Source organism: Sebastes umbrosus, chromosome 1 (genome assembly GCF_015220745.1).
Source record: "Sebastes umbrosus isolate fSebUmb1 chromosome 1, fSebUmb1.pri, whole genome shotgun sequence".
NCBI lineage: Eukaryota > Metazoa > Chordata > Actinopteri > Perciformes > Sebastidae > Sebastes > Sebastes umbrosus.
The window spans coordinates 19,001,829-19,028,147 of NC_051269.1; the positions used below are offsets into that span (position 1 = coordinate 19,001,829).

The following is a 26,319-nucleotide window of genomic DNA, read 5'->3' on the forward strand; positions in this document are numbered from 1 at the left end:
TTACTGTTACGATAAATACAGTTGACATTAGCATAATGGCTCAAAGTCAGAGCTGCTTCCCTGCCCAGTCAGGAAGCTCATATTGGCAAAACAAAACAGACGAGCATTTAAATAAAGTCCTCTTTAATTTACATTATTTTTATCTACCCTCAAGGCACCAGAGCAAGGCTGAAAGTCTAAAATGCCCCAACACAAACATTTCTCTGGCGGGGCCACTCGGGACCAAGTCAAGTCAGAAAGAAGTCGACTGCTTATCTGTTCAGCGGTCCCCGGGGACTGCTGGCCTACAGCGAAGCAAACTAAGTTGTACCAGTAGCTGCTCAGTTATGAACACTGAGGGTCTACTGTGTAGTTTCCAGGTTTGAATATGTATAAGGTACTGCATAAAAAGAGCATATATGCCTTGGGTGATACAAAAACAAAGATCATCGTTTTGTTTTTTTAGGGCTGTCAAAGTTAACGCGGTAATAACGTGTTAACGCATATTCATTTTAATGCCACAAATTTCTTTAACACATTAATGCAACTTGTAACGGGCTCATTTTTAAAGCTCGAGTGAAGATAACGTGAAACTAGAAAACCTAAGGAATCCATTGGCACCAACCATGTCACACTAGCTTGTCGGGACGCTCCAAACTTGTGCTTAATTTTGGCGAGGAAAAACTGGCCATTTTCAAAGGGGTTCCCTTGACCTCTGACGTCAAGATATCTGAATGAAAATGGGTTCTATGGGTACCCACGAGTTTCTGGCTGCGCTGCCGTTGTCAAGGTTGAAAGGAGTAATAAAGTTTGCCATCTTGTCTTCGTGTTGTTCATATAAATATAGGAGCAACTCAACCCGTTCTGCACAACGTGATTGGTTGATGCCTATAATCGCAAAGCGAAAGCTAAGAACATATATTGCCAAGAAATGAAAGTCAATTGTTCGTTCCATTACAACATCAGCGCCCAGCAGCAGAGCTACGCTTCCACCATTTTGGACTGAAAGCAACTACCAGACACCGGTAAAACATCCGCCTAAAAAGTGCCGTACAAAAGTAAAAGAAAATTATTTCCATTCTATTATCATATTCTACCGAAATGACCTGTGTTGAACAATAAAATATTATAAATATAATAAGCGTTTTCAGTCCGAAATAGCGGCAGTGGCTGTTGTAAAAAAAAAAACACCAGAGTTTCATCTCCTTGCTTCTTTAGCGAAAGCTCAGAAAAATCGTCCTCATTCCAAAAAAAAATGATGTTGCTTTTTCGCCACGTGATGTTCGCCCTCTGTGTGCAAAATAATCACACGAAAAAAACACCCGACAGTATGTAAAAGCCTTTACTGACAGAGAAACTGTAGTTATTTGTATTTAACGCTGTAAGCAATGAGCCCACAAACTGCCAGTTTTAAGCAAAGTCAAAGCAAACAGGCCATGGCAAAATGCATCATGTTGATTTAAATGAAAGCTGACAGTTAAATTGCACTCAGAGGTTATCTAACAGCCCAATCTTAAGTGAAGTTGCGAGCATCAGTACATCATTGCCCTAAATTAAGTCATGCTCTTCCATCTATTGAACAAATCAAATGAGGGGGGGGAGGAAGGAGTGGCGGCGGCAGCTGGACTCACGTTTGATGGGTGCTGCAGTTGTAGAACTTCACCTCTGTGCTGGCGACCATTTGACCCGTCTCCTTTGAGTTCAGACGAAGCTCTACACCAGCCCAGTCTGAGAGAGAGAGAGAGAGAGAGCATAATGAGTGAAAGGACGGAGAGAGGGAATTAAAAACATGGGAGAGAGTCCACGAGAGAGAGAAAAAGAGAGAGAGTGATAGATGAAAAGGACGGGTGAAAGAACGAAAACAATGAGCGAAAAGAGGAGGTCAAAATGAAAAGAAAATGTTAATACTTTTATCACACTTCTGTAAAGAGCCACCTGGCGTCTGCGTCTCTGCAAGGGCATATTGCTGTTGTCGTGAGAAAACCTTCAGTCATAAACTTCAATTGAAGGATTACTGTATGTGCTCTGAGGAAATTCTACTGCTCCTTGGTACTTACCTCACGCTTTGGATAAACAAAAAATGCAAGGTGGTCCTTTTGAAAACAAGGCTGTTTTTTGTGTCTGGAATATTGATATTTTAAGTTTTTCACCTGCCATTGGCATCACAGTCAATTTGTTCATTTTGACACAAGACGTCTGAGCTCACCTTGTCCTTCTGGTATCTGAGGGACCTCTTTCCCAGCTGGGGACAGACACATAACCCTGTTCCCGTTGACGTGACCCTCCACTTGGGCCTGCTGGCCAAATGAACAGGTGATTCCAGCAGAAAGGTCTGGAACATTATTCACCTCCAGCAGAAGCTGAAGAGAATAGGAGAGGGAGAAGATTTAATGTGCCGAACTTGAGACTGGCCTGGTGCATTGGTACATGTACCATGATGAATACTGTAACAGTGCTAATATAACTATCATTTTAATGTATTTCTTTTTTAGCCCAGTCATAGTACATAGTTCCACATTCTTGGAAATATCCTTTTTCATTTTCTTGCACAGAGAGTTAGGCCTGTTATGATAATCACGTTATCAACTTATCGTACGATAATGGACATTACCTTGATCATTTTTACGTTATCAATTTATAGTACGATATATGGACATGACTGCTATCATTTTCTCGTTAACGATTTTTTGTACGATATACGGACTTGACCACCATCATTTTTATGTTATCGGCTTATCGTACGATATGTGGACATGACCTCGATCATTTTTACATTATCGACTTTCCGTACGATATGTGGACATGACCTCGATCATTTTTACGTCATCGACTTATCGTATGATATATCGACACGACCTTGAGCAATTTTACGTCAACGACTTATCCTACGATATATGGACATGACCTCAATAGTTTTTACATAATCGACTTAACGTACGATATATGGACATGACCTTGATCAGTTTTAGGTTATTAACTTATCGTACGATATGTGGAGACGACCTCGATATTTTTTATTGCACATTTTTGTTAACAGAGCCTGAGAGTCTATTTTAGTCATGGTTTTGGTTGTGTGGTTTTATTTTATGTTTTATTTATTTAGGATGTTTTAATATTGTTTTCACATTTCAATGACCGAAAAGTCTTAAGAATTAAAAGTTCATTGCTTTTCTAAAGAGTGTACTTGCATCATTACGCTATTATATTATCATTATATTATCACTGGCCTAGAGAGAGTTTTTTTGCCACTCTTATATCTGTCTATTAAATATGAAGCGGGAGCCAGCAGATGGTTAGCCTAGCTTAGCACTCCCTGTTCCAAAACTAGAAACAGCATTTTGTTGCTTATGGCTCTGTCCAAAGGTAACAAAAATCTGCTTATCAGCACCTCTTAAAACTCAGTAATTACCATATTAAATCTTTGTTTAATCCGTACGAAGGCCAAACTGTGAAAACGATTAAATTGACTCCAAGAAGTTACTGCTCCTGGCCAAGAAATAGTCCGGCACATAACCCCCACTGTAAAACCATAATCTGTTGTTTTTACACTTCTGTTTTTGTATGGATTAAGCAAACGAGATATAAATTGTTAATTAGTGAGCTTAAGAGGTGCTGGTAGGCAGGGTTTGTTATGTTTGGACAGAGTCAGGGTAGCTGCTTCTCCTATTTCAAGTCTTTCTGCAAAGCTAAACTAACCGGCTGCTGGCTCCAGCCGCATGTTTAACAGACAGATACAAGAGTGGTATTAATCATCTTACTCTCGGCAAGAAAGCAAGAAAGTGTATTTCCCAAAATGTCGAACTATTCCCTTAAGATAATCCTCCGCTGCTACTGTACTTTGCTCCTCTGTGCTCTTGGCTACTGTACAAAAACAGTCGAATTAAGCTTTTCGGAAATGTAATCAACCTTTTGGCAGATGCATCAGAGATGCAGACACAGTAGCTCACTGCAGCTCCCTCCCATCCCACCGTACATGTATTTAAACCAAAATAAATAGAGCTGGTGTCCTACGGGGAGAATCACCCCTCTCTCTTTCTCTCTCTCTCGCTCTCTCTCTCTTCACCTCTCACAAAACTAATCTTCTCTACCATGCTTATACTTACTGTGCATGTGGCTGCTGTACAAGGCTACTCTCAGTGATTGCTCATAAACATTGGGAGCGGAGTGACAGAGCAGTGATTGGTGGAATGATAAGCAGACTCACAGGGACGCTATGTGCTGATACAGCAATGCTGTCCGGGTGAGCGATAACCTTCACACAGCGGTCAATGTCAGTGGCGAAACGGAAGGTCTCCTCCGCCCTCAGACACCGATCCCTCCTCGAGCACCTGTGGAGCAAGAATGACTCATGATTAAAAATGTATAATGAGTTTATCGATGAATTATGGCAAACGCTCAGATTTTTGGCAATGTTGGCTCTATATATGGCAATGTTGGTATGTATTACCATGAACCTTTTTGCAGACATTCATGGTGCCAAGAGGATGAATCCCACTGACTGACTGGTGATCCCATGCCTTTCCCTTTGGTGCCCCCATGATGTTCACGTTTTTAGTTTTGAACGAAATGTCTCGACAACTATTGGATGGATTGTCTTGAAATTTGGTTCATTCTCAGGATGAATTTTAATAATTTTGGTGACTTTTCATCTAGCGCCATTATCAAGTCAAAATTTCAGTTCGTCCAAAACTTTGGTTCCTGACTAAATGCCATAGACTGTATATAAGAAGTAGATGTAGTCACCGTGACGTCACCCATTGGTTTGTGGACTGCTATTTTGAAGCCTTGAGTTGGGCATTTTCTTGCCATCGCCATCTTGGTTTTTTGCAACCAGAAGGGACACGAGAAGGTGGAGCTAAGTAAAACTGAACGCTGAATAAGACATTTTTAGGCGACCAAAATGTTATAATTAACTTTGATGAACTGAAAACACACTCTGAAAGGGTTAAAGTTCTAAGACGAAAACACAGACAACTCCCAGACCAGACAACGCCGTGGTAGCGACCTGTCAATCACAAGGTAGCCACGCCCTATAGCACACCCTGCTTTATGGTCTATTTGACTCTAAATGGGACCATAATTTACTAAATGAACATCATGCTGTATTGAAGAAGACTTGAAACTAGTGATTGAGACCATAAACTCATGTTTACAATGTTTACTGAGGTAATAAATCAAGTGAGAAGTAGGCTCATTTTCTCATAAACTTCTATATAATCAGACTTCTTTTTGCAACCAGAGGAGTCGCCCCCTGCTGGCTGTTAGAAAAAATGCAAGTTTAAGGCGCTTCTGCATTGGCTTCACTTTTCAGAACCGGAGGTTTCCCACTGGGAAATACCTGCAAAACTAATGGCATTCCCATCAGCCTCAGCTGTAATTTGTGCTAATTAGCAAATGTTAGCATGCTGATGCTAAACCAAGGTGGTGAACACGGTAAACATTATACCTGTTAAATATCAGCTTGTTAGCATGGCTGTAGACATTCATTGTGAAATTTGTACATGTAACACAGCATGTAAATAAAGCTAATAGTGAATGCCACGTCTGAATCAAAGCTGAAATGACATCAGTAGTCATTGATAACTGCTCCCTGAATCACATTATAAAATATGGACATATCTCAGATATCAATTTGAAAGTTATTAATGCTTCTTTTTTTTTTTTTTACTTGACCACAGTATAAGATTCTCCATGTTTCCATTATTTTTGATCATGGTCATTTCCTTCACACTGCTGTTGGTCAGATCAGATGCATGGTCACATCATTCCCTTTACCTTTCTACTGTGCTTTTCTGCAGAACACATTACACCGAGTGCAACAGTAGAATAAGCTTCAGCTGCTGGATCCCAACAGGCAATTAAAAGTAAGAAGTGAAAGGGTCGGCACCACAGTGCCACCTTAGAATAATCTTGTAAGTAAGAAGTACAAAGTAAAAGTACATTTAAAGTGACGGCAAGGGTTAGAAAGAATTTCTAAAACTTTGAGCAATTTGTCCAGTTTTAGAAAAGGGGATTTATTGTTGAGATATAGTTTTTAATGTGGTTGTATTAATACAGATTTCTTTGAAAGAGGCATTGTAGCAGTTAGGTCTCTGCAGACTCAGATAGTGAAAAGCATTAAAAAGAACAAGAGTCTCTCAGCTGTAGAGTTAAATCGCAGTGGCAAACTCCGAGAGTATTTTGGCTGTACACCATCATCTCTTTCTTTTAAATGTGTAATGCGCACAGCGAGGGGAGATAGTGCTTAATACACTCTCAGATGCTGCTGAGGGGGTGGCACCTCCTGAGAGAGCTCAAAGAGCACCGAGGCCTCTGCTGTAATTACAACACAATATAAAGGCGGAATGGAAACGCGGTGACAGCTGTTGCTGGCTCGGCTCCTTGAGGCGGACCAATGCTACGGGAGTATAGACGGTCACCTCCTGATCGCTCATCAACTGAAGTGCCTCCGAAAAAAAAAACGGGACACCTTTCATCTCCGACTGTCTTTCATTGGCTTTTATTTTTGCACTCTTTTATTCACCGCGTTTTGTCCGATGGAGCCATTTGTTCCTTTTCCCGTCAGGCTTTGTGAATGTCCGGCTACGCCCCCCCGCCGCACACACACTCTGTCAGATAGGTGCTTTGGTGCACCGTTCCAGGGGTGGGAAAGTGAGCTCCTGAAAGAGGTCTACATGACACTCTGAGAGAGTCATTCAAAAGGCTAGAAAAAAGACCCCAATCAGGATTTAATGGACAGAAAAATAAAGTAGCCTCGTTCTGCGAAGTGAGGGATCATGATTCACTTTGGATTACTTGAGGGAACAGCAGCCTATCTATTCACTGATAAGTGTAAGGCATTAATTTAAATAAACAGCGTAATGGGACTTCCAGACAAAGTCAGCACTCGGGGGAGAAAAAAGGAAAAAACAACTGTTTAATGAGGTAATTTGGATTAAGACAAAACATAATTTTTTCTGTCACTTCACAGCCGATTTGATAACACTGAGAGCCGCAATTTAAATAACGCTGATCATCATCAAGATATTGCTCTCTGAGTGCAGACGTCATATGATGAGACGGGGGGTAAATCCCCGGCTGAGGTCAGCTTCAAACACAGCGGCTGGTTCAGAAAACACAGCATGTTTAATCTCCTGAATCCCCTTTGGTCCATATCGAGGTATTATGCAAGGTAACCTGGGGGTCAGATAATTAAGATGGGAGAGATAAGCTTGCACCGCCAGGTCCAAAATGCTCCCCGGGTATGTAGAGGTGCGGTTTGTACACCCGTTGCGACTGACGGGCTAATCCTTCCCTCCGCCATTAACACCAGTCGTCCTCCCGCCTGGCGGAAAATAAAATCTGGTGGGCGCAAGCGCTGTTTAAGAGGGATCACACTGTCCAATAAACCGCTTCCTGGTTTTCCCGTTTACCCCGCCAGCTGTTGGTAATGGTGAACTCCAGGGAGGACAATATCTCTGTTATATTAAACTGCACAAATCACATGACCATGTGCTCAGCCTTATTTATAGCTTTCCACGAGCTGTTTGCTAAACAGTAATGTTGTGGTTTTAATCCCCCAGTTGGGATGTGTGTATGTGAGCATGGGAGGACATTGACTCACATGTTGTACAGGACACACCAGCCACAGTGGGGGTCACCAGAGCTCAGACACTCAGCACATGTACCGTACTGCTCACACGCCTCCACAGGGACCTGAGCCACCTAAACCAGAGGAAGGACAGGGAGGGTTAATATGTGAAGTAGCACATGTTAAGGAAAGGTACACAGGTCAGTACATTATTAAAGACAGACATAAAAGAGAATAAAAAACTGCATTGGTGTCCCTTTGCTTGTCATTTCAACAGCATTTTGGCTATTTGGCAGCTATAATTGTATGGATTCCAGTGGCACACAGAAAATGAAGCCCAGTTTTGGTCCTTTTGTTGTGCACATTGATCCATATCATACAATCTTTATTTTCATTTTCACACTCACAAACTGTGTAGTCCACAGTGGAGAAGATACCAACCGGAAACAGAGGAATAGAGAGCGGGTGTATGACATGCAACAAAGGTCTCTGGCTGGAATCGAACCAGGGACGGTGCAACTACTATATGGCGTCTCAAACCACAAGGACACTGTTCACAAATTCTCCACTAATACATACATAATGAAATAGATCTAGTCAATGGAATTTAATCCAGATTTAGGGTTATTGCAGCTACGTACTGCAGTTACATATAGTTAAATCACCACTGTACAACTAATTACTGTTGTTGTTAAAACCAAAATTACAAACATATATTAAAATCAAGCACACTTATGGCACTGAATCTTATGTTATAGCAAACTTATCAAGGAGTCAAAGGTCTTTAGTTGCGCAGCTGAGAACAGGAATCCTTCCTCTGGCCGAGGACAACAGGTTGTGTGAATTGTGCGAATTAGGAGAAGTTGAAAATGAATCACATTTCCTTTTGTGTTGTCCATACTATGATGAGTTAAGAATTTATATTTTAAATTAAATGTTTTTTCAAAATCCAGAAATGTTTTGGTGCTCGGATGATGACAGAATGGATTGGCTATTTCATTTTAATGCTTATAAATTGCCTATGTTTCTTTATTAAGCTTGGACAAATGTCAGGATGGTCTATTTGTTTAGTATTATTTGTAATATATGTTGCTACTTTGGTTTCTGCCTTTGTCTTTTCTTTATTTTCTAAATAATGGTGTCTTGTAAGCTTGTTTGGGCTGGGCATATTACTCATGCATGACACAATAATGATAAAATGTAATCAAATCGACCACTTACTTTCCTGCCACATTCGAGCAGCTGTTGTATTTACCATTCCCAGAATGTGTAGCTCATGTTATAAGTAGCCTACATAAAGTGAGACTGAAGTCTTCACTTTGTTTCATAACTAACTTCTAAGCTCTAGTTTTATCAATAAAAAAGAGGCTCAGCTCTGAACCAACTCAAAAACCTATTACTATAATTGGCAACTATTTTGATAATCAATGAATAATTTCAGTCATGTTTCGTGCAAAACTGTTAAATATTTTCTGACTACAGTCATTCAAAAGTGCAGTTCTGCTGCAAATCCCTGTTTTATATAGATGTAACCTGAATATCTTTGTGTTTGGGACTGTTGTTTGGCATTGGATGATGCCACCTAGGGCTCTGGGAAATAGAGCTATTTTCTAGACTTTTATAGACAAAACAATTACTTGGTACTTATTTAAATATTGCCTGCTGTTAGAGGAAAATCATTTTGCGTGCTTCGTCAGACTCGCTTGTCAATTAGGAGAACAAATCACAGGAGTGATATAGAGGACTCTATGCAGCCCACACACATTATCATGTAAGAAACAGAATTATAGTCACATTACACACAAAGTCTGCCATCTTAAAGATTGCATTAAATATACTGTACAGGTATATCCTGAAAACAGATCAAATATACATTTAATTCAGAGGACCAACTATGCATTATATATGTTTATTACATGGCTTTGTGGAATACTCAATTCTGATTAATCACGTCGTTTTACGGTCTGTTATTTCTTCATAGCAGACCACTGCTATATATATACTGTTACAGACAGTTCTGATTTCAGACTCTGGCGGACCGTTTTTGTGTCAAATTATTGATTTCTTAAGTAAGTAGCCGTGTAATAAATGGGATAATGAACAGCTAGCGGGTCATTGTTGTGAAATAAACCCCTTCAGGGCGTTGAAGACCCTGTCAGGGTTTATTTCACAACCCTGACTGGCTCGCTGTACATTACCCTTTACATATAATATAAAATTCCATCCAAAATCCACCTACAAATAGAGAACTAGATGAAGTAAAACTCATTTTTACTTTGTTTGACCTGCACATGTTTAAATAATACTACTGTGCAGAGAACTTCTTTTTTTAAACTCTAATTTTATGTAAATGCCATTCGCCTGATTAAAGTTTCCAACTCCTAGTGTGACAAAAGTAAAAAAATGGCAGCTATGGACTGGAAATAAGGTCAACGAAGGCGTGCAACCAAAACATTCTGATGAAATAATAAGCAGTTCTGATGAGGAGAGACCAAAGCCCGGTCTACATTGCAATTTATGGAAGCCTCATCACAGCTCACACTGTGGAATATCTCAGAGGAAAACAACTCTGGGGGGTTTTTTCTGCTTGACACAAATTTGAAACAAGCAGCATTGTGATTCTGCCCACATGAGGAATTTTTTTTTTGCATTTCTTGCAGTGATATTCTTACTTAAATTATCTTCTAAACATTTGATAAAGGATGTTCCTGCTCTACTGAAGCAGGACGACTTGTGGACTCCTGCAATAATTAAACTGTGAGCACACAGTATGGGTTTATGGTGCTATTTTTCGCACACAAGCAAAGAGACATAGTCAAACTGACAGACAGACGACTATACACTCTACTGCTGCCACTTCCATGCGGGAATGTCTGGCAAAGCATAAGCTCTCCATTACGGCCAGCACCACCTCTGCATACAAATCTCGGGTTAGAGCTGCAGCCTGAGCCCGCTTATTTTATACTTTGTTATTATTCAAGGTCTGGACGTATGATGCAAGCAATTTCCTGATGTAAGCAATCACAAATGAAGAGTGGATTATGGATTAGAGTGTCTCCGGTGCTCCTGATAGCATAAGTGGGTGCTCTCACAGGTCTGTGTTGGCAAAATGGATTATCTGCTTCTCCCTATGAAATAACTTTCTCCCTTTTTTCCAGCATTTCAGAAACCATTCGGTGCATTCCATTAGCAAAATGATTTTGTAACACGGGAGGGGCCAAGGTTCTAAGTCCATATCTGACGCAGTGGGAATAATCCATGAATTGTTGTGGACTGCAGCTCGTATAAACTAACAAAGTTGGTCTGTGGCCGTCAGGCAGCGTGACCTTTACAAGGGGAGAGCTATGGATCTTCTGCTTTCTGCTGCTCCGCTAAGAATCAAATGTGAAGCTCTCGCTGCACATCAGAGTTGATGTTTAGTGGAGCTGACCTGAGCGGGAACGCACCGTGTTGAATCCAAATAAGATCAAAAGACATGACCTTAGGTTTTATGTTCACAAGGTCTAAAAAGTATGGCAGCTCTGCATATGAATTAGCATCAGGCTGTCAGTTACTTTGTAAACACATTGGTTTAAAGGTGCTAAATTCAGAGACTCACATGAATCACTAAAATGCATACGCGACCGGATAGAGAAGATAACACAGAGCACAGAGAAGCTCTGATTACAACACAAACAAAGGGAGAGTGACTTCATTCTCTGCTCAGGTAGACATTACTCCTCTATATCTTAACAAAGCACATTATGTTTTGGTATTTTGCTTTCATTGGACTGTGACAGTTTAAGTACAGGTTGGAAACGTGAGGTAGAGAGAGGGTTAAAAAATGCAACAAACACAGGGCTTTCATCCAGGAGACCGCTGTTTGTGTCCCGTGCGTTACGTTTCACTTTACAATCAGCTGTTCGTTTGTGTCCCATGTTCACAACTTCACATTTGCACTGTAAAAACAGTAATTTTATCCCAACCATGATGTTTTTTTCTAAACCTAACTAAGTGGTTTTGTTGCCTAAACCTAGTGATGCAGAGGGGTCTGACAAAGCATCTGTATGACAAGTTGGGATAAGAACGTGATGTGACAAACTATGGCCTAAAAAAAATTGTATTGAATCAAATTTTCTCTGACAAGGGTAGCATTCAAAATAACATTGACATTTGTATTAATACAAATTACTAAAAATCCAGCCTTTTAGGGGCCTTTAATGAACACCATTTTCCACAACATCTGGACCATCGCAGGTTGAGAAACAGAATGCAGCAAGTCAAGAGACGGTCACTTGTCCAGACTTGGATATAGGCGGACATGGCTGTATGGTTTTTAAACAGCAGAGATTACAGCTGAAACGTTTTTTAATTACATTCGAATAGAGCGTTGGTGGATTTCATAGACAAAGGAGAAATGACAAAAGTGCAAACGCTGCTGCACTGGGGAATTTTCAACTGAGATAGATTAAAATTAATTGTTATTTAACTTTGTTTGGATCACTAATTGTTCAACTTCAAATATTTATTGTTGTTGTAGATGCTCATTTTTCTTAGAAGAATTTGTCAGAGACCGGTGAAAGAAATGTTGAATCAGAGACTGCAGTGAGCTACAGAAACAACAGCAGCTGGCCAGGAGGTGACATCAGGACTTGGGCTCTCCATTGGATTTTGAAATACAGTAGTGCAGGTTTTCCTTTAATTATGTCCAGCTCAATGACACCATATATCACTGTATAATATATCTACTTATAAATGTAATAATAAAGGAGTTGATCTAGATATTTCATGGTGACTTTTATGGTTGAACCTAAATTGAAGGATATTGTTTTTCGTTGAACGTTCTATATTGAGTTGAGAGATGAGTTTCACTTCACAGTATAATGAATATACTATGTGCCTTTCTATTGTCTTTCTACAGTTGTGGATTACTGAATTAAGCCTCCATCCTCAGTTTATGTTCAACGTAGTGTAGATTCCTCATACATCATTCATGATCAGTAGTATTTCTCATCAAGCTTTTGTTTGTCTTGTCTTCTCTGAGATAATTTCTTCAGGAGAAATTGATTATTTAAAGCAAACACAGAAAACCAATGAAATCCCTCCGCCCCCGAGAAGCGACATGTCGTCTGGCTGCTTTTGAATGTTTTTCAGTGCGGTATCATGGCAGGGTCGGACGATCACGTCCACTTTTGCAGCTCTGGAAATTACAAAATCTTTATCTTTTCACACCATCTGGGATGCCCTCACACTAATGCTCAATCTTATCATCTTATCAGGTCGCTGTCGCTTTAACACTTTCATCCGGATTTAGTGGAACTTTACGAATGCTGTCAGATGAGCATGCAGGCTTTTAGACCTCTGCCCTACTGTCATATTATATCCTCAGTCTGGCACTGGCAAATCCACAGCCATCACGGTCATGGGGTTATCTGATCATATCCAGGATTTTGTTTTATAGGACTCAGCAAGAAAATAAATAAAATAATTTATTCTGATTGTTAATACAGGATTTTATTGTACAGTATTAAAAAAGCAAGTAAGTAGTTTAAAAAAAACTGGGGAAAAAAATTAATATCTCAAATTTAAACGCATTGAAACTCATGAATAAAGAAAATGTAACTTAAAGGGGACATATCATGAAAACCTCACTTTGTCAGTGCTTGTGCACATACATTTGGGTATCTGGAGTCCCTACCAACCGACAAATTGTGAAATAAGTCAACACAGACAGTTTTGGCTCCCCTTCCTATGTCACATACAGAATCATTAGAAAATTGAGAACTATATCTTTGCAAAGGTGCAACATATTTTTCTCCCAAGCCAATCAGAGCAGACAAGGCATTTTCGGGAGGGGGTATTAAAGAGACAGGCACTAAAACAGAGTGTTTCAGACAGAAAGTGAATAATGAAGGTATATTCAGACGAGTTGAGAAAAATAATGTGTTTTTCGAACATTAATGCATGTCAACTTGTTCTCGTAGAAACCCCAAATACAAGTATGAAGCTGAAAATGAGCATGATATGTCCCCTTTAACACTAATTGTGATACCCACAATAACATATTACCTTTAAAACAGACTGGATTGTTTATAACGCAGATTACCGTTTAATTTAAATTCCTCATCATGTGGACTTTCGTTCTGCTTTGAATTACTGCACAAGCTCTAAAAACTACAGATATGTGACATTTTAGAAATGAATTCATCACGACACCCCTCCCCCCAACCCAGGTCAAGTAACACCTGAACACCATCTACTGGGAGCTCATCAAAACTAGTTAGCAAGCAAGCAGATAAGTTGAAACAGATGACTAAAAGTGCCGATAAATTGTTGTAATGTCCACTGTCTGTAGTACAATGTAGACTTGACTGAACCTAATTAATAGTGTTGTATAACATCCATTCAAATGAGCACATTTGGAACATGATGGTTGGTGTTGGTAAACGGTGCATGTCATCTGAAAAAGCTGTAGAAAATGGTTGGAAACCCACTGCTACAGTCAACCCCATATCACGGCAAAGCATGTAATAGACCCACCCAGGCGTAAATATGGCACGCGTGTATGAAGGTGCAGTACCAGCAGGGGGCAGCAAAACCACTCACTTAGGTTTAGGAAAAACATCATGGTTGGTCTTAAAGTAAGTACGTAAACTAACTAAAATACATACGGAAACAACGTAACAGAAGTACGGAAAACACTAACGTCTGTAAAACACACATCACAGACCTCATTAACGTAACTTACAAAACAAAACACCAGTCTCGAACACCGGTCTCCTGGTTGACAGTCCTGTGTTTGTTGTCTCAAACGTCACTAACGTAACTATGTAATTTTGTAACTAACCACTCACTGCAGATTTCATAAAAAATATTTCTTTAAAAGTAGAAAACTGGTCATAGTGAGGTCTGTGGATTTTTCAATTATCATTCAAAAGTATTCCATTGTATTGGTGTGGCAGCCCAACCCAATCTCACAGGAAGGCGTATAATTGACACAATATTACAAGGACGTTGCGTGTGTCATGAGGGCGCATTTTAGGCTTTTCACATGTCATTTTTACGCCACGCAACAAAACCACTTAGTTAGGTTTAGGAAAAATGTGATGATTGGGTTTAAAATAAGTACGGAAACTAAAATACATACGGAACCAACGTAATATGAGTTTGGAAAACACGTCACAAACGTCACTAACGCAAACAAAACAAAACAATGGTCTCCTGGTTGAAAGTCCTGCGTTTGTTGCACCCATCCACCTCCCCTCCCACCCACCATATGCAGTCTTTCTCACTTCTTATTCTATATCACTAGCTCTGAGTGTGACATTTTCACACGGATGCATTTACATTGCAGTAACTACAGACTACATGGCGTGAAAATGACACACCTATAACAAAAATGGCGTTCTTATTGCACGCTTTTGCGTTGCGCATTATTGTGTCATTCCCACGCCTTTTCGTGCGACCGGGCTGGTTCAGTACACTCACACACAGGTGAGAGAAGAAAGACAGTCAGACAGATAGACAGCGGTAAAGAGAAACAAAGAAGTGGATGGGTGCATTAATTTAACATTTTACAGAGTGGCACTTTGGGAGATTGCCCTGGAAAAACCCTGCAGCAGTTCCCCTCCTTCTCTAAGGTTTAAAGCCTCAGCCATCATTTCACAGACAGACGAGTGACATTCAGTGAGGTTATTGTGTGTTTGGATACCCAGCATTTCTATTCTTAGAAATGATCAAACTAAAGGCACACAGTGAGGAAAAAAAAAAGATGAACTGCTGTGAAGATTTCATTTTTTCATATCAATAATGGTTCCCAAATGATGTTTTGGTGCGGACACAGACGCAAGCACACACACAGACACACTGATTCCCTCTTTTCTCTCCTCACTCTTCATCATCATGCTAACCCTGCGTGTTTCACTCGGCAGGAGACAGAGAGGCTCATTGTTATTCCACGAGGGTCGGCTGATCTCAGCCAAATCTGTCTGTGCCTCGCTCCTCATTCCACATCATTCCTGTATTGTTTGGCTCCCAGGAATCCGAAAATCTCTCATCTCTGGGATCTACCAGAAATGTGGGAAATCTGCGAGTGAAGCCCTCTCTCCCCGGGGGATTCCTTACCGAGAGCTGCGGGGAAAAGTCTGAAGGGAAAGCTGAGCAAAGATGGGAGAGGGAGACAGAAAGAGGAAAAGGCTTTACTCTGCTCCGAGCTCCTGAGGGCTACACAAAGCCAAAGCTGTTCTAATATTGAGAGAAAACGCCCGGCCAAAGCTGCGTTTGGCTTTTCGCTCGGTTATTATGAGTCACTGGAGGCGGAGTGGAGAGAGTAGCCGGCTATCTCCTTGAAGGAAGCATGTGTCTCTCCTTGAAAGACCAGAGCTCATCAATAAGTGATGCTCTGTCTCTTCCAGTCTATCACACAGAAGGAAGAGCTGCCTTGATTTGTTTTAGAAGACAGTACAATACTCTATTCTCTCTCACATGACATCCCTTGTTTTGTTCAACTTGACGCTTTTATAGGTTTTTTGGTGCTGTTTTTCAAGCTCCGAGAAAAGAGTTTTGGTGCCACTCGGAAAAATAAACTGACAATTGTCCCGATGCCCTTTGCCAGTCTGTCCTGTGACTCCGGCTCAATACATTCCAGCAGTCAGACGACAACTGAGAGCAGTGATAGGGGCTCTTTTTTTTTGTTTTGTTTGTTGGCCGCACTGACACCTAATCCCATTTCACAGTGCCATGCAGCTGCGCCAAAATAATCACTTGATGGGAGTTGAAAGTGATTACCACTGTTCACTCTTATCTCCAATGAGTGCAGAGAATATCGTCCAACAACAACAACAACTGCTCGCCTCTGTGATGCCGGGCCAAGTGAGGAGCAGACAACGGGGGGATACAAGGGGAAAAAAAGCAGCTAATGGTTTTCTATGGGATGTGTGTGTGTGTGTGTCATGTACAAAAGATGCATGCACTGTAAGTCGATTCGCATGGATAAGTAATTAGAACAGTGGTCCATCCCCTTACACACAGACACAGTCTGCATATTTAACAATCCCTGCAGCTTGTGAGCGTTTGGGAGTTGCCACATTGGATTTTAGGGAATAAGTCATAATCATCTGGTAGGATTCCAAATAAATAGCATTAATTTATCATTTAACATAAATTCATGTTTTTCATTTGAAACTGTTTTACTGCTAATTCCCAAGTTGTACACAATAATAACATTGCTTTTTGCAATACCCAGATAAACTGCAATGAAATCCTCAAAAAATAGGAATTACTTGTGAGTTTGTACCAGAATGCAGATTCAAATATATTTTATGTTTTGTTTGTACATAATTCATTGACCCTTTGGCAAAAATATTCCCATGCGGTACCTTTTCCATGTCAAGTAAAACTACTAAAGCTGCATATACAGTCTCTCGCTCAAGGACGTGTCAGCATGGCAAATGCTCGCCGTCACAGGGGCATGAACTCGCGGGCCTCCAGCTGAAGGACGGTCTCGCTATGCTCGCTACATCACCCCACCGCTTAGCGTCTCTCCTGACAGCAGCAGCGAAACGAGGGCGTTTCCTCACCTGATTGTCAGACATGACATAGAGAGAGTTCCTGTCCAGGGAGAAGGCCATGTCCCGGAGGATGGGGCTGCTATCCTTCATCACGGTCACCGTCTCGTACAGCACGCCTCCCTCCAGAGGGCCGTCCACTCTGATCTGCAGAGACACGGACAAATACAGAGACAGTGAATGCCTAGCTGTAGGACACAGTGACCGAATGGTTACTGTACTTTTGTAGAGTGACATCTGTTGTCTATGTGAGCTCCCACTGTCCCTCCAAGACACCGGTTTTATGAGAAAATGTTATTTAAATGTCAGTTTTACAAGAAATGATATACAGTAAACAGCAAGTTTGCAGTTTGATGACCACACAATTTCACTTTTAGCTTACAGAGTTTTGTACGTTTTCTTGCTTCAAATGGTTATAAAATGTACAAGGAACCATGACTTTCTCCACTATGGAGGATTGTTGCAATGCCTAACATTTCTGGTAATTTCAGTACATTGCAAAGCAAAAACGTCTATTCACGTTATTCCAAACCATTTCCCCCCCAACTGTATAATCTCTATAAACCGATTCTGCATTCACATGAAGAATCTGTAGGAAACGGCACAAGATTTTGGTATTGGAAGCGTTCTGGTTTCCATTTGTAGTCCGATTATTATAGTCCAATCATGTTCAAGCAGGCTTTGGTTGAATGCAGGTTCACAGTCAATGTGGAGAGCAAAATTGGTAGAATGCATTGGCCAAAGTGCAATCTCGGAACCCACCGGCTATCATCGGACGATGGTTTAACTTTTAATTGGTTTAAAATTAGCTTGTAGACTGGCTACTTCTGAAACAATCCAGTCGTACACCTCGTCTCTCAACTCAAACTCCAGTCTCGAGTCTCAAGTTGCTAATCGGACTGTTAACAATGAGCAGCGCACGGAAAAGGAAGTCTTGGCCCTGGATATCTGCTGGCTACACCGAGTGGGCAACTCCGCGGTCTGACAGGTGAAGCCAATGCAGATGTGCCTTAAACTTGCATTCTTTCTAACAGCCAGCAGGGGGCGACTCCTCTGGGTGCAAAAAGAAGTCTGATTGTATAGAAGTCTATGAGAAAATGACCCTACTTCTCACTTGATTTATTACCTCAGTAAACATTGTAAACATGAGTTTTTGGTCTCAATCGCTAGTTCCAAGTCTTCTTCAATACAGCATGATGTTCATTTAGTAAATTATGGTCCCATTTAGAGTCAAATAGACCATAAAGCAGGGTATGCTTTAGGGCGTGGCTACATTGTGGTTGACAGGTCGCTACCACGGCCTTGTCCAGTCTGGGAGTTGTCTGTGTTTTTGTGTTACAACTTTAACCTTTCCACAGTGAGTTTTCAGTTCATGGAAGATAATTATAACATTTTGCTCGCCTAAAAATTTCTTATTCAACATTCGGTTGGACTTAGCTCCACCTTCTCGTGTCACTTCTGGTTGCAAAAAAACAAGGTGGCGACGGCCAAAATGTTCAAAACGGCAGTCCACAAACCAATGGGTGACGTCACGGTGACTACGTCCACTTCTTATATACAGTCTATGATTGTTGCAATGCCCAACGTTTTTGCTCATTTTAGTACATTGCGAATCAAAAATGCCTATTCCCATTAGTCAAACCATTTCTCCAGAGTCACCAACCATACCAAATGTCCTCTTGTACAAGCCATTTTTATTTAGTTCTACGATGACAAATATCAAATAATATATATGATGTATCTTAATCAGTTGTAAATAAACTCTCCTCCAGTATAGTAATCAATTAGAACATAAGCAGCTTCTCTGTTAATGAGCTAATGTGAAACGACACACAAAACAGCTTGTTCATTTACTCGGAAATAAATCACTGAAAATATCCAAATAGATTCTTACTGGAGGCAAAACTTCAGTGAGCAGAAGCGAAATCTCTTCATTATTCATTCATGTCACCTAGGAAAGGAACGTACATTGTAAAGTCGAGACTTAGAAAACATCTGCTGTTACTCATTCAGTTGTCCGATGCAACTCGAGTACCGCCCCCGGGGTTACTGCCATGACGCAGTTAAGAGTTTGGAAACGTGTTCAGCGAGCTCGGCCTTAATTTGACTTTGGAGTGACTTTCAGGCAGCAATCTTTTGGGACTTATTAAATGCAAGCATGGAGAACAGATGCCCACCGGTGAAGGGGTTTCGATTTCTCTTCTCCCACCTTTGCCTACAAACAAGACGTGCTGTTGCAGCGAAGCAAACAAATAAGCAGGGCCGTCTTTGTAATAAGTGGCTTAAAGATGTTGGAGCCGTCGAAAGGCATCCTCGTGAGGGTTTGAAACTGTTTGTAAAGATGTAAAGTGGTGACTAAGCTGGAAAAGGCTTTATTATTGCTGGTATAAACTACCCCGAAAGTATTTAAACTTTTCATCTGCTTACTACAAAGACAAACCTCCTTTATTTGTCTAGTTTATTTTGCCTAACCATTTCCCAATGTGTTTTGCACCACAAACAGACTTCTTACATTTTTTATTTCTCCAAAATACATTAATTTGCACTCATAAATCCCATCTTTCACCATTGGTGCAGGAATGATGTGAATTGCATCATAGAGTAATGATGACTTGACACGTGAAATATAACTCAGAAATGTGAAATGTGAGAGAAAAGTCTGAATAAAGCAGGATAGCTAGGGGGAGAAAAAAAATCCTCATTAGCTATGCAAACCCAGGTTGAAGCCCTATTTAAATTCCAGGGAGATTGGATCATTAGCCATGTGATGCAATTACAGTAAAGCTGAATTAATTTCTCAATCATAATAATTGAAATAAATGCAAGATAATGAGGAATTGGAGCAGAGAATCGTGGAAGCAGTGCGAAACGTCTGCAGTGCGATTATGCCAGTCTTCCCGATGCATGGTGGACTTAAGCGACCTCGCCACCCAAATGAAATTTGACTGCAGAAGATTTTGAATGCGTGCCAGGTCTAGCTCGTGCACACACATGGTGGCAGAGCCTCAGCAGTCTCTCAATGGGGACAGTCAATCAATACGAACTGATTACATGATTGGATCCCCTGGGCACCGAAACTTCATCAATCAATCACGCCTCCACCTACCCAGGCAGCTGTGCCTCTCCAACCGTCAGCTCCGCCAGCCAAGAATGAAGAAAGGAGGGGGAGAGAGAATATGTGCAAAACGTGTGTGTGTGTGTGTGTGTGTGCGTGCGTGCGTGCGTGCGTGCGTGCGTGCGTGCGTGCGTGCGTGTGTGTCTGTGTTTGTGTGTTAGCTGATGTGGGTGGGAGAGTAAATACTGGGGGGTACAGAGAGGGTGCGGCGTCATCTTCCACATACAAAAACACCAAATAGTGACATGATATTGTCTGTTGATTCCAGATCATAAGAGGACACTGCGTCTCTCCGGTTATTAACTCGACTCTGTGCACAATCCCATCCTTTAAACAGTTATTTCATAGACAGATTTATCGCTGAGCTAAGCTTCTTTCTCTCTTGCTCATTGTTCCTTTCTCTTGCCCTGTCTTCTCTTGTCCGCTTCCTCCTCCTTATCCTTATCCTATTCCTCTTCTCCCGTACCACTATCCCACACAGTAAAGGAGCCAGTTTACATTATTGTTTCCCACACTTTTCATTTCATAAATAGCATAGATGGAAACCAGAGCATGTAAGCATTTCTGTGGTGAAACCATGTAAAAAAAAACAATCATCTAGAGAAGGACAGATACTGAGCCATGTGAGTTTTTAGTCGGGGGATGATGGAGTTGACTGAGGGCCAGCGGTGCAGGGATGAGCTCAGACAAATACTTGACCCATCATGACCGATCCGTGGTGTTTGATTTCAGCGGATTTAATTTTTTTTTTATCATTTAAAACAGGGCTGACCAGACGGAAGCCCTCTGGGAGTACAACAGGTCCTCAATCTCTCCTTAAGCTCCACAGCTCTATAATGAGAGTAAGGCGGCTTTAATTGGTTTTATAATGAGCCTGCTTGTAGGAAATGACACACAAGAGTTGCAAACGCACACACATGCTCACCTATGCGCACAGGCATGCAAACAAAGACGCACATACACTCGCATACAAACACGCTGCTCACTCACTGTTTGTTGGTTGTTCTCATTAGATTTGCAGTTGTAAATTCTGTGCGTGATCACTTTTTGATAGATAAACTATCTCATGGATTATTGCATATCAGGAACACACACTTAACATGCAACAATCCATGTGGTGCAGAATTAGACCCCATTTTCATTTAGTAATTTTAAGTATGCATAAATAAAAACCCATGGATGAATCCTATTTATGAAACACAGGGAGACAAAAATTTCATCATCTTTACAGTTTGTCACTCACGCCACTCCCTCATCCACAGATCATTCCAGGCGTGTGAATGACACGACAATGCGCAAGGCAAAAGCGTGTAATAAGAACGACGTTCTTGCTTTTGGAGTGTCATTTTCACGCTATGTAGTCTGTACTGACTGCAATGTACTGATGTAGAATCAGAGGGGAGAAATGGGCCTTTCACACAGAACGCGGCAACGGCACCACTGCGCTCTTAAATCGATTATTTCCAATTGCTTGCGCGGCACAACAATTGCTTTTCGGTGCACCGAGCAAATGATGTGCGCTGAACCCAGTGGCGAGCGCAGCGCAAACCGTGTGAAAGGCCTAAAAAACATGCTTATGGTGGGCGGGAGGGGAGGTGCATGGGTTCAACAAACACCGAACTTTCAACCAGGAGCCCTGTGTTTTGTTTTGTAAGTTATGTTAGTGATGTGTTTTCCGTACTTATTGTACTTAGTTTACTTATTTTAAGGCCAACCATGAGTTTTTCTTAAACCTAACTAAGTGAGTGTTTTTTTTTTGCCCCCCCCCTGCTGGTACTGCACCTTCATACACGTGTGTAATATTCATGCCTCACCGAGGCAAAATGTGACACTGACACGCTATCTTCTGGTGGACAGGCGGATCTATTACATTACACGCTTTTGAGTGATATTGGGTTGATCATTCAGGGATCAGATACAAGCTACAATCAGCTGCGGTTGACCGTCTGAGTCGGTGTTTCCACAGAGCACTTACATTGTTACCCTTCAGAATCTAGCTAGAATTCAGCAATTGGATTTCAATCCACCTCAAATGCCTCTTGGTTACATTTTTACTTTGTATATCAAAAAAGCTGTCTGATCCTCCAACTCGTCTCACTCCCAACTCAAATACCGCTTACAGCATCAATACACCAATACAGCATCGGAAACTGATGCATAGAGGCACCCTTTAGCAATAGTATGTGACGAACCAGGCTTTCAACTAACTCTAATGTAAACCCACCCGCGACCTTATTCGACAGCCGGAGCAACTGATGTAGTATTAATAGCATGAGAGTCCACTAAGGGCTGGCGGGAGGTGCACGTCAGTGAAGTTAACATCAACCACGACCGTTTCTTAACCCTACCTAAGTGGTTATGTTGCCTAAATCTAACTTCCTGTGAAAACAGTCTATTTTGAAAGGACTCTATGCATGTAACGAGTGTATATTGACACGCCGTCACCAGTCCGTCCAAAAGTTACGCAAGAGGGGTACCCCATCGATCTCCGTTGCCGAGGGGCACTGACCAATCAGCGGTAATTGGCGAGCTGGGAGTGAGAATGTGTTGGATCCGCCAGAGATGCATGAAGTGACTTAAGTGTAAATGAGGTCTTATCAAAGTAGTTATGACATTGCTTTAAGGTCAATACAAACAACTACATATTTTCCCGAAACCTCAGTAAACCTCCTTTCAAAATCCAAGCAGATTCCCCTTGTGTGGTCCATGTCATGTAACAGAAGAACTGCACTGATTTGCCATTAATACCACATGTCCACATGACCTCAGTGAGCTCATTTCATTCTCTCTTCCCAGCGTCTCACAGCTGAGGAGGATATATATTTAACCCATGAATAATATTTAAGCCAATAACGGCAATATCCTTCCTACTGCTGAAATTCCCTCACAGAACCTGCGATGGATATAAACAGCCCAGCTTAGTACGGATTCCACAAACAGATATGCAACCTGAGCCTGTGCGCTCTACAACGAAAACAGCCTCCCTTTCTGGTGCTGGGTTTGCATCTTAAATGCTCGGCTGCACTCTCATCCTGCGAGAGCCAAAGAAAACAAAAAAAGACCCAGACTTCTTGGATGTCACTTGGCCTAAGTCGGGTTGTAAAGCTGCCAGGAGCAATCCATTCACCCGAAATGTCTCTCCTGTGAGTATTTACATATGGGGTTGATTTTGAGATTCATTTCAGGCGATGATTTTATTCATGCTGAGAGGAAGTATACATGTAAATGTCATTGAAACCCCTGCTTTTCCGCTGCAGATGGGGAAACCATGTAAAACAGATGATTACTATGTTTATGTGGTAATGATTGTCCAATCTGAAAAAAAAAAAAAAGTGTGTCCATATGTGGCCAGCCGGTCTGTGCCCTCCACATTCAGCCAGCTAACCTAAACATATGGATGATGACCCAGGAGGCAGAGAGCACTCGGTTAAACTAATCATTCCCAATCTGCCACTCTGACGAGGTTGCATCTGTCCCTGAACACCGGTCTGTTGAACCAAACATAAAGAGGTTGCTTCGTTTATTCTACAGCAAACTTGTCTTCCCCGGTGTTTACATGACATTTGTCTGGAAATCAGTGTTTCATCCCACATGCAAACATCTGATTTACAGTATTGTTTTTCATATAAAACCAAAAGTAAATGAGTCAGTTTGGCAGGAAACCACACACAAATCTTAACATTGTAAAAAAAAGGGCACAGAATGAAATCACACGCAAGACTAAATCTAAAGTAGATGTACACACAGACTGTGAGAGAGACAGATTTTGGCACTGGCTCGACTCTATATTGTGACACAGGGCATGCAGCGACATAAGGGCCAGACAACTGGCCACCTTTTAAGGTTGAGTGGCTGTGCATATGGTCCGATCGAGGATGACAACCGAGGAGAACGGGCATTGATTAGCCCATATAACCATCACGGCTCTGTGAATGCTAATGAGACGGAGCTCGGTTTAGAGCCGAGCTGCTGCAGCGGCGGCGGCGGCGGCGGCTAATGAAAACGAAGAGCGTTCGGAAGGGAGGAGTGGGTCACCGAGGTGGAGATGCGTATTACAGGATGGGACTAATCATTCAGCCATCACATTAACTACAGCCACAAAGAGAGGCGTATTGATCGCATCCACTAGATACGCTGTATGTTGGCAAGTGCCCATGCCTAAACGCGATTACCAACTGGACTGGAAGAGAGGTCATGATGTGTCTGTTCATGCATGTGTGTTTTGAGCGTTATTGTGAAAAGCCTTCCAGTTTCAGCCTCTAAACATTTTCAGTTCGCCCTAACCTTCAGCTGCATGGCGCGCTTCCAAGTCTTCACACCACAATTTCTACAACTTAACCACAGTCTCCTCTCAGTCTCTGCATGTTCACTTCTTTTCTCTCTCCTTGAGGACATAGTTTCCTGTTCTCCGCTTCCTGTCCTCCTCCGTACGCCCCCAGTCCCTCCAATCATTCCCATTGTTTGCCGGGGTTCCCATGGCCTACCAACAAAAGCAGTGGGAGGGGGACAGTGGAACAATTCATGGCACCCGTATGGTCTTCATTTCGCTGACCGCAATGCAGTCAAAGTCTTCTTACTGTATGTGTTTCCATTTGTGTGACTGAGCAGGAGAACGAAAAGAAAGAGAAGACAAAGAGAGATGGAGCTGCTAAATAAAACTGCAGTCAGGAAATAGCAGACAGATGGATACCTTTCTGTGTTATCACAAAATTGCCTGTCTTAATGCCATTTACTGTTTCAGCTGCACTGAGACATCTAATGGCGATACGCTCTGAAGACTTTCACCCTCAGGTCCAGCTCCCTTCATGCAGTTATGAAAATCTTTTCAATTTAGCGTCAAACACACCTATTCAGCCGGCGCCCCTCCCCTCCTCTGAAACTCCTTTCTAATGATTTCAATCAAATCTCCACTTCCTGGCCCTCCTTAAGAAACCGTGACTTTGGAAAGTCCAAGTCATTTAGCCGTACGCTGGAGAATTTCCCCAACCGGTCAACTCTCAATAAGCCATAATGAATCCACTATTTGTACATCAGAGTATTGCACTAAGGCTTTATTTGACTAAGGCTTAACATTTCCAACCATATAGAGAAATACTGCTGCTGGGTAGCTGGAACCACGGAGGTAATGTGCTGGTCGTTCAACACTGCACCTCCTTCATATTACAGCCTGTGCATCCTTCACATTATATTTACCAGCACTGAGCAAATTTTCTTACAAGGATTGACCAGTGAAGACGTCAGTGGCTCGCTCAAGAGCAGTGTTGAGGCAGCTGCAGGGATCAAATGTGTGATGCTTCAGTTAAAGGAGAGTTTCTCCACTAGACCTTCCTCCCCAGCCTCTGGAGAGTGTTGTCTAAATCTTTCAACATTAAATCTACTGTCAATCACTGCTCGCTAAGCTTGTGAACTCCGATCAAATGGTCAAACTAGGCAGCGCTGGTCAAATATTAATTAATATTCTGTTACTGTAACGCCCCTTTCTCGCGTAAAATGTTTTCAGAAACATATTTAAGTGTACTGTTTATCTGTAAAATGAGAAAGTTTGCTCGGGCCGGTGGGCGGTGCTTTGTTTTGGCTTGACTGTTTTTAACATTCGGGTCACAAACTAGACTGTATATAAGAAGTGGACGTATAATCACAGTGACATCGCCCTTTGGTTTGTGGACTGCCGTTTTGAAGCCTTGAGTTCGGCATTTTGGCCGTCACCATCTTGTTTTTTTGCAATCAGAAGTGACACAACAGGGTGGAGCTAAGTACAACCAAACTCTGAATAAGACATTTTTAGGCGACCAAAATGTTACAATTAACATTTATAAACTGAAAACACACTGTGAAAGGGTTAAAGTTCTAAAACGAAAACACAGACACCTCCCAGATCGGACAACGCCGTGGTAGCGACCTGTCAATCACAAGGTAGCCACGTCCTAAAGCATACTCTGCTTTATTGTCTATTTGACTCTAAATGGGACCATAAATGACTAAATGAACATCATGCTGTATTGAAGAAGACTTGAAACAAGCGATTGAGACCATAAACTCATGTTTACAATGTTTACTGAGGTAATAAATCAAGTGAGAAGTAGGCTCATTATCTCATTGACTTCTATACA

General features: G+C 41.6%; 1 protein-coding gene and 1 long non-coding RNA gene across 7 annotated transcripts in view; one reads left to right on the forward strand and one right to left on the reverse strand.

Annotated features, from left to right (window-relative positions):
• Positions 1-26,319, forward strand: part of LOC119489668 — a 125,289-nt gene that overhangs the window by 85,909 nt on the left and 13,061 nt on the right. The window lies entirely within an intron of this gene.
• LOC119489643 (plexin-A2-like) overlaps positions 1-26,319 on the reverse strand; it is a 98,014-nt gene that overhangs the window by 43,049 nt on the left and 28,646 nt on the right. For all 4 annotated transcript variants that reach the window (XR_005207225.1, XR_005207226.1, XM_037772371.1 and 1 more), the window contains 5 exons: positions 17,107-17,241; positions 7,583-7,683; positions 4,184-4,307; positions 2,186-2,339; positions 1,611-1,707 (listed from right to left, as the gene is read on the reverse strand). Coding sequence is in view for 2 of the 4 variants with exons in the window: in XM_037772371.1 (XP_037628299.1) it covers positions 1,611-1,707; positions 2,186-2,339; positions 4,184-4,307; positions 7,583-7,683; positions 17,107-17,241 (611 nt within the window). In the remaining 2 variants the exon portion in view is untranslated. The remainder of the gene's footprint in view (positions 1-1,610; positions 1,708-2,185; positions 2,340-4,183; positions 4,308-7,582; positions 7,684-17,106; positions 17,242-26,319) is intronic.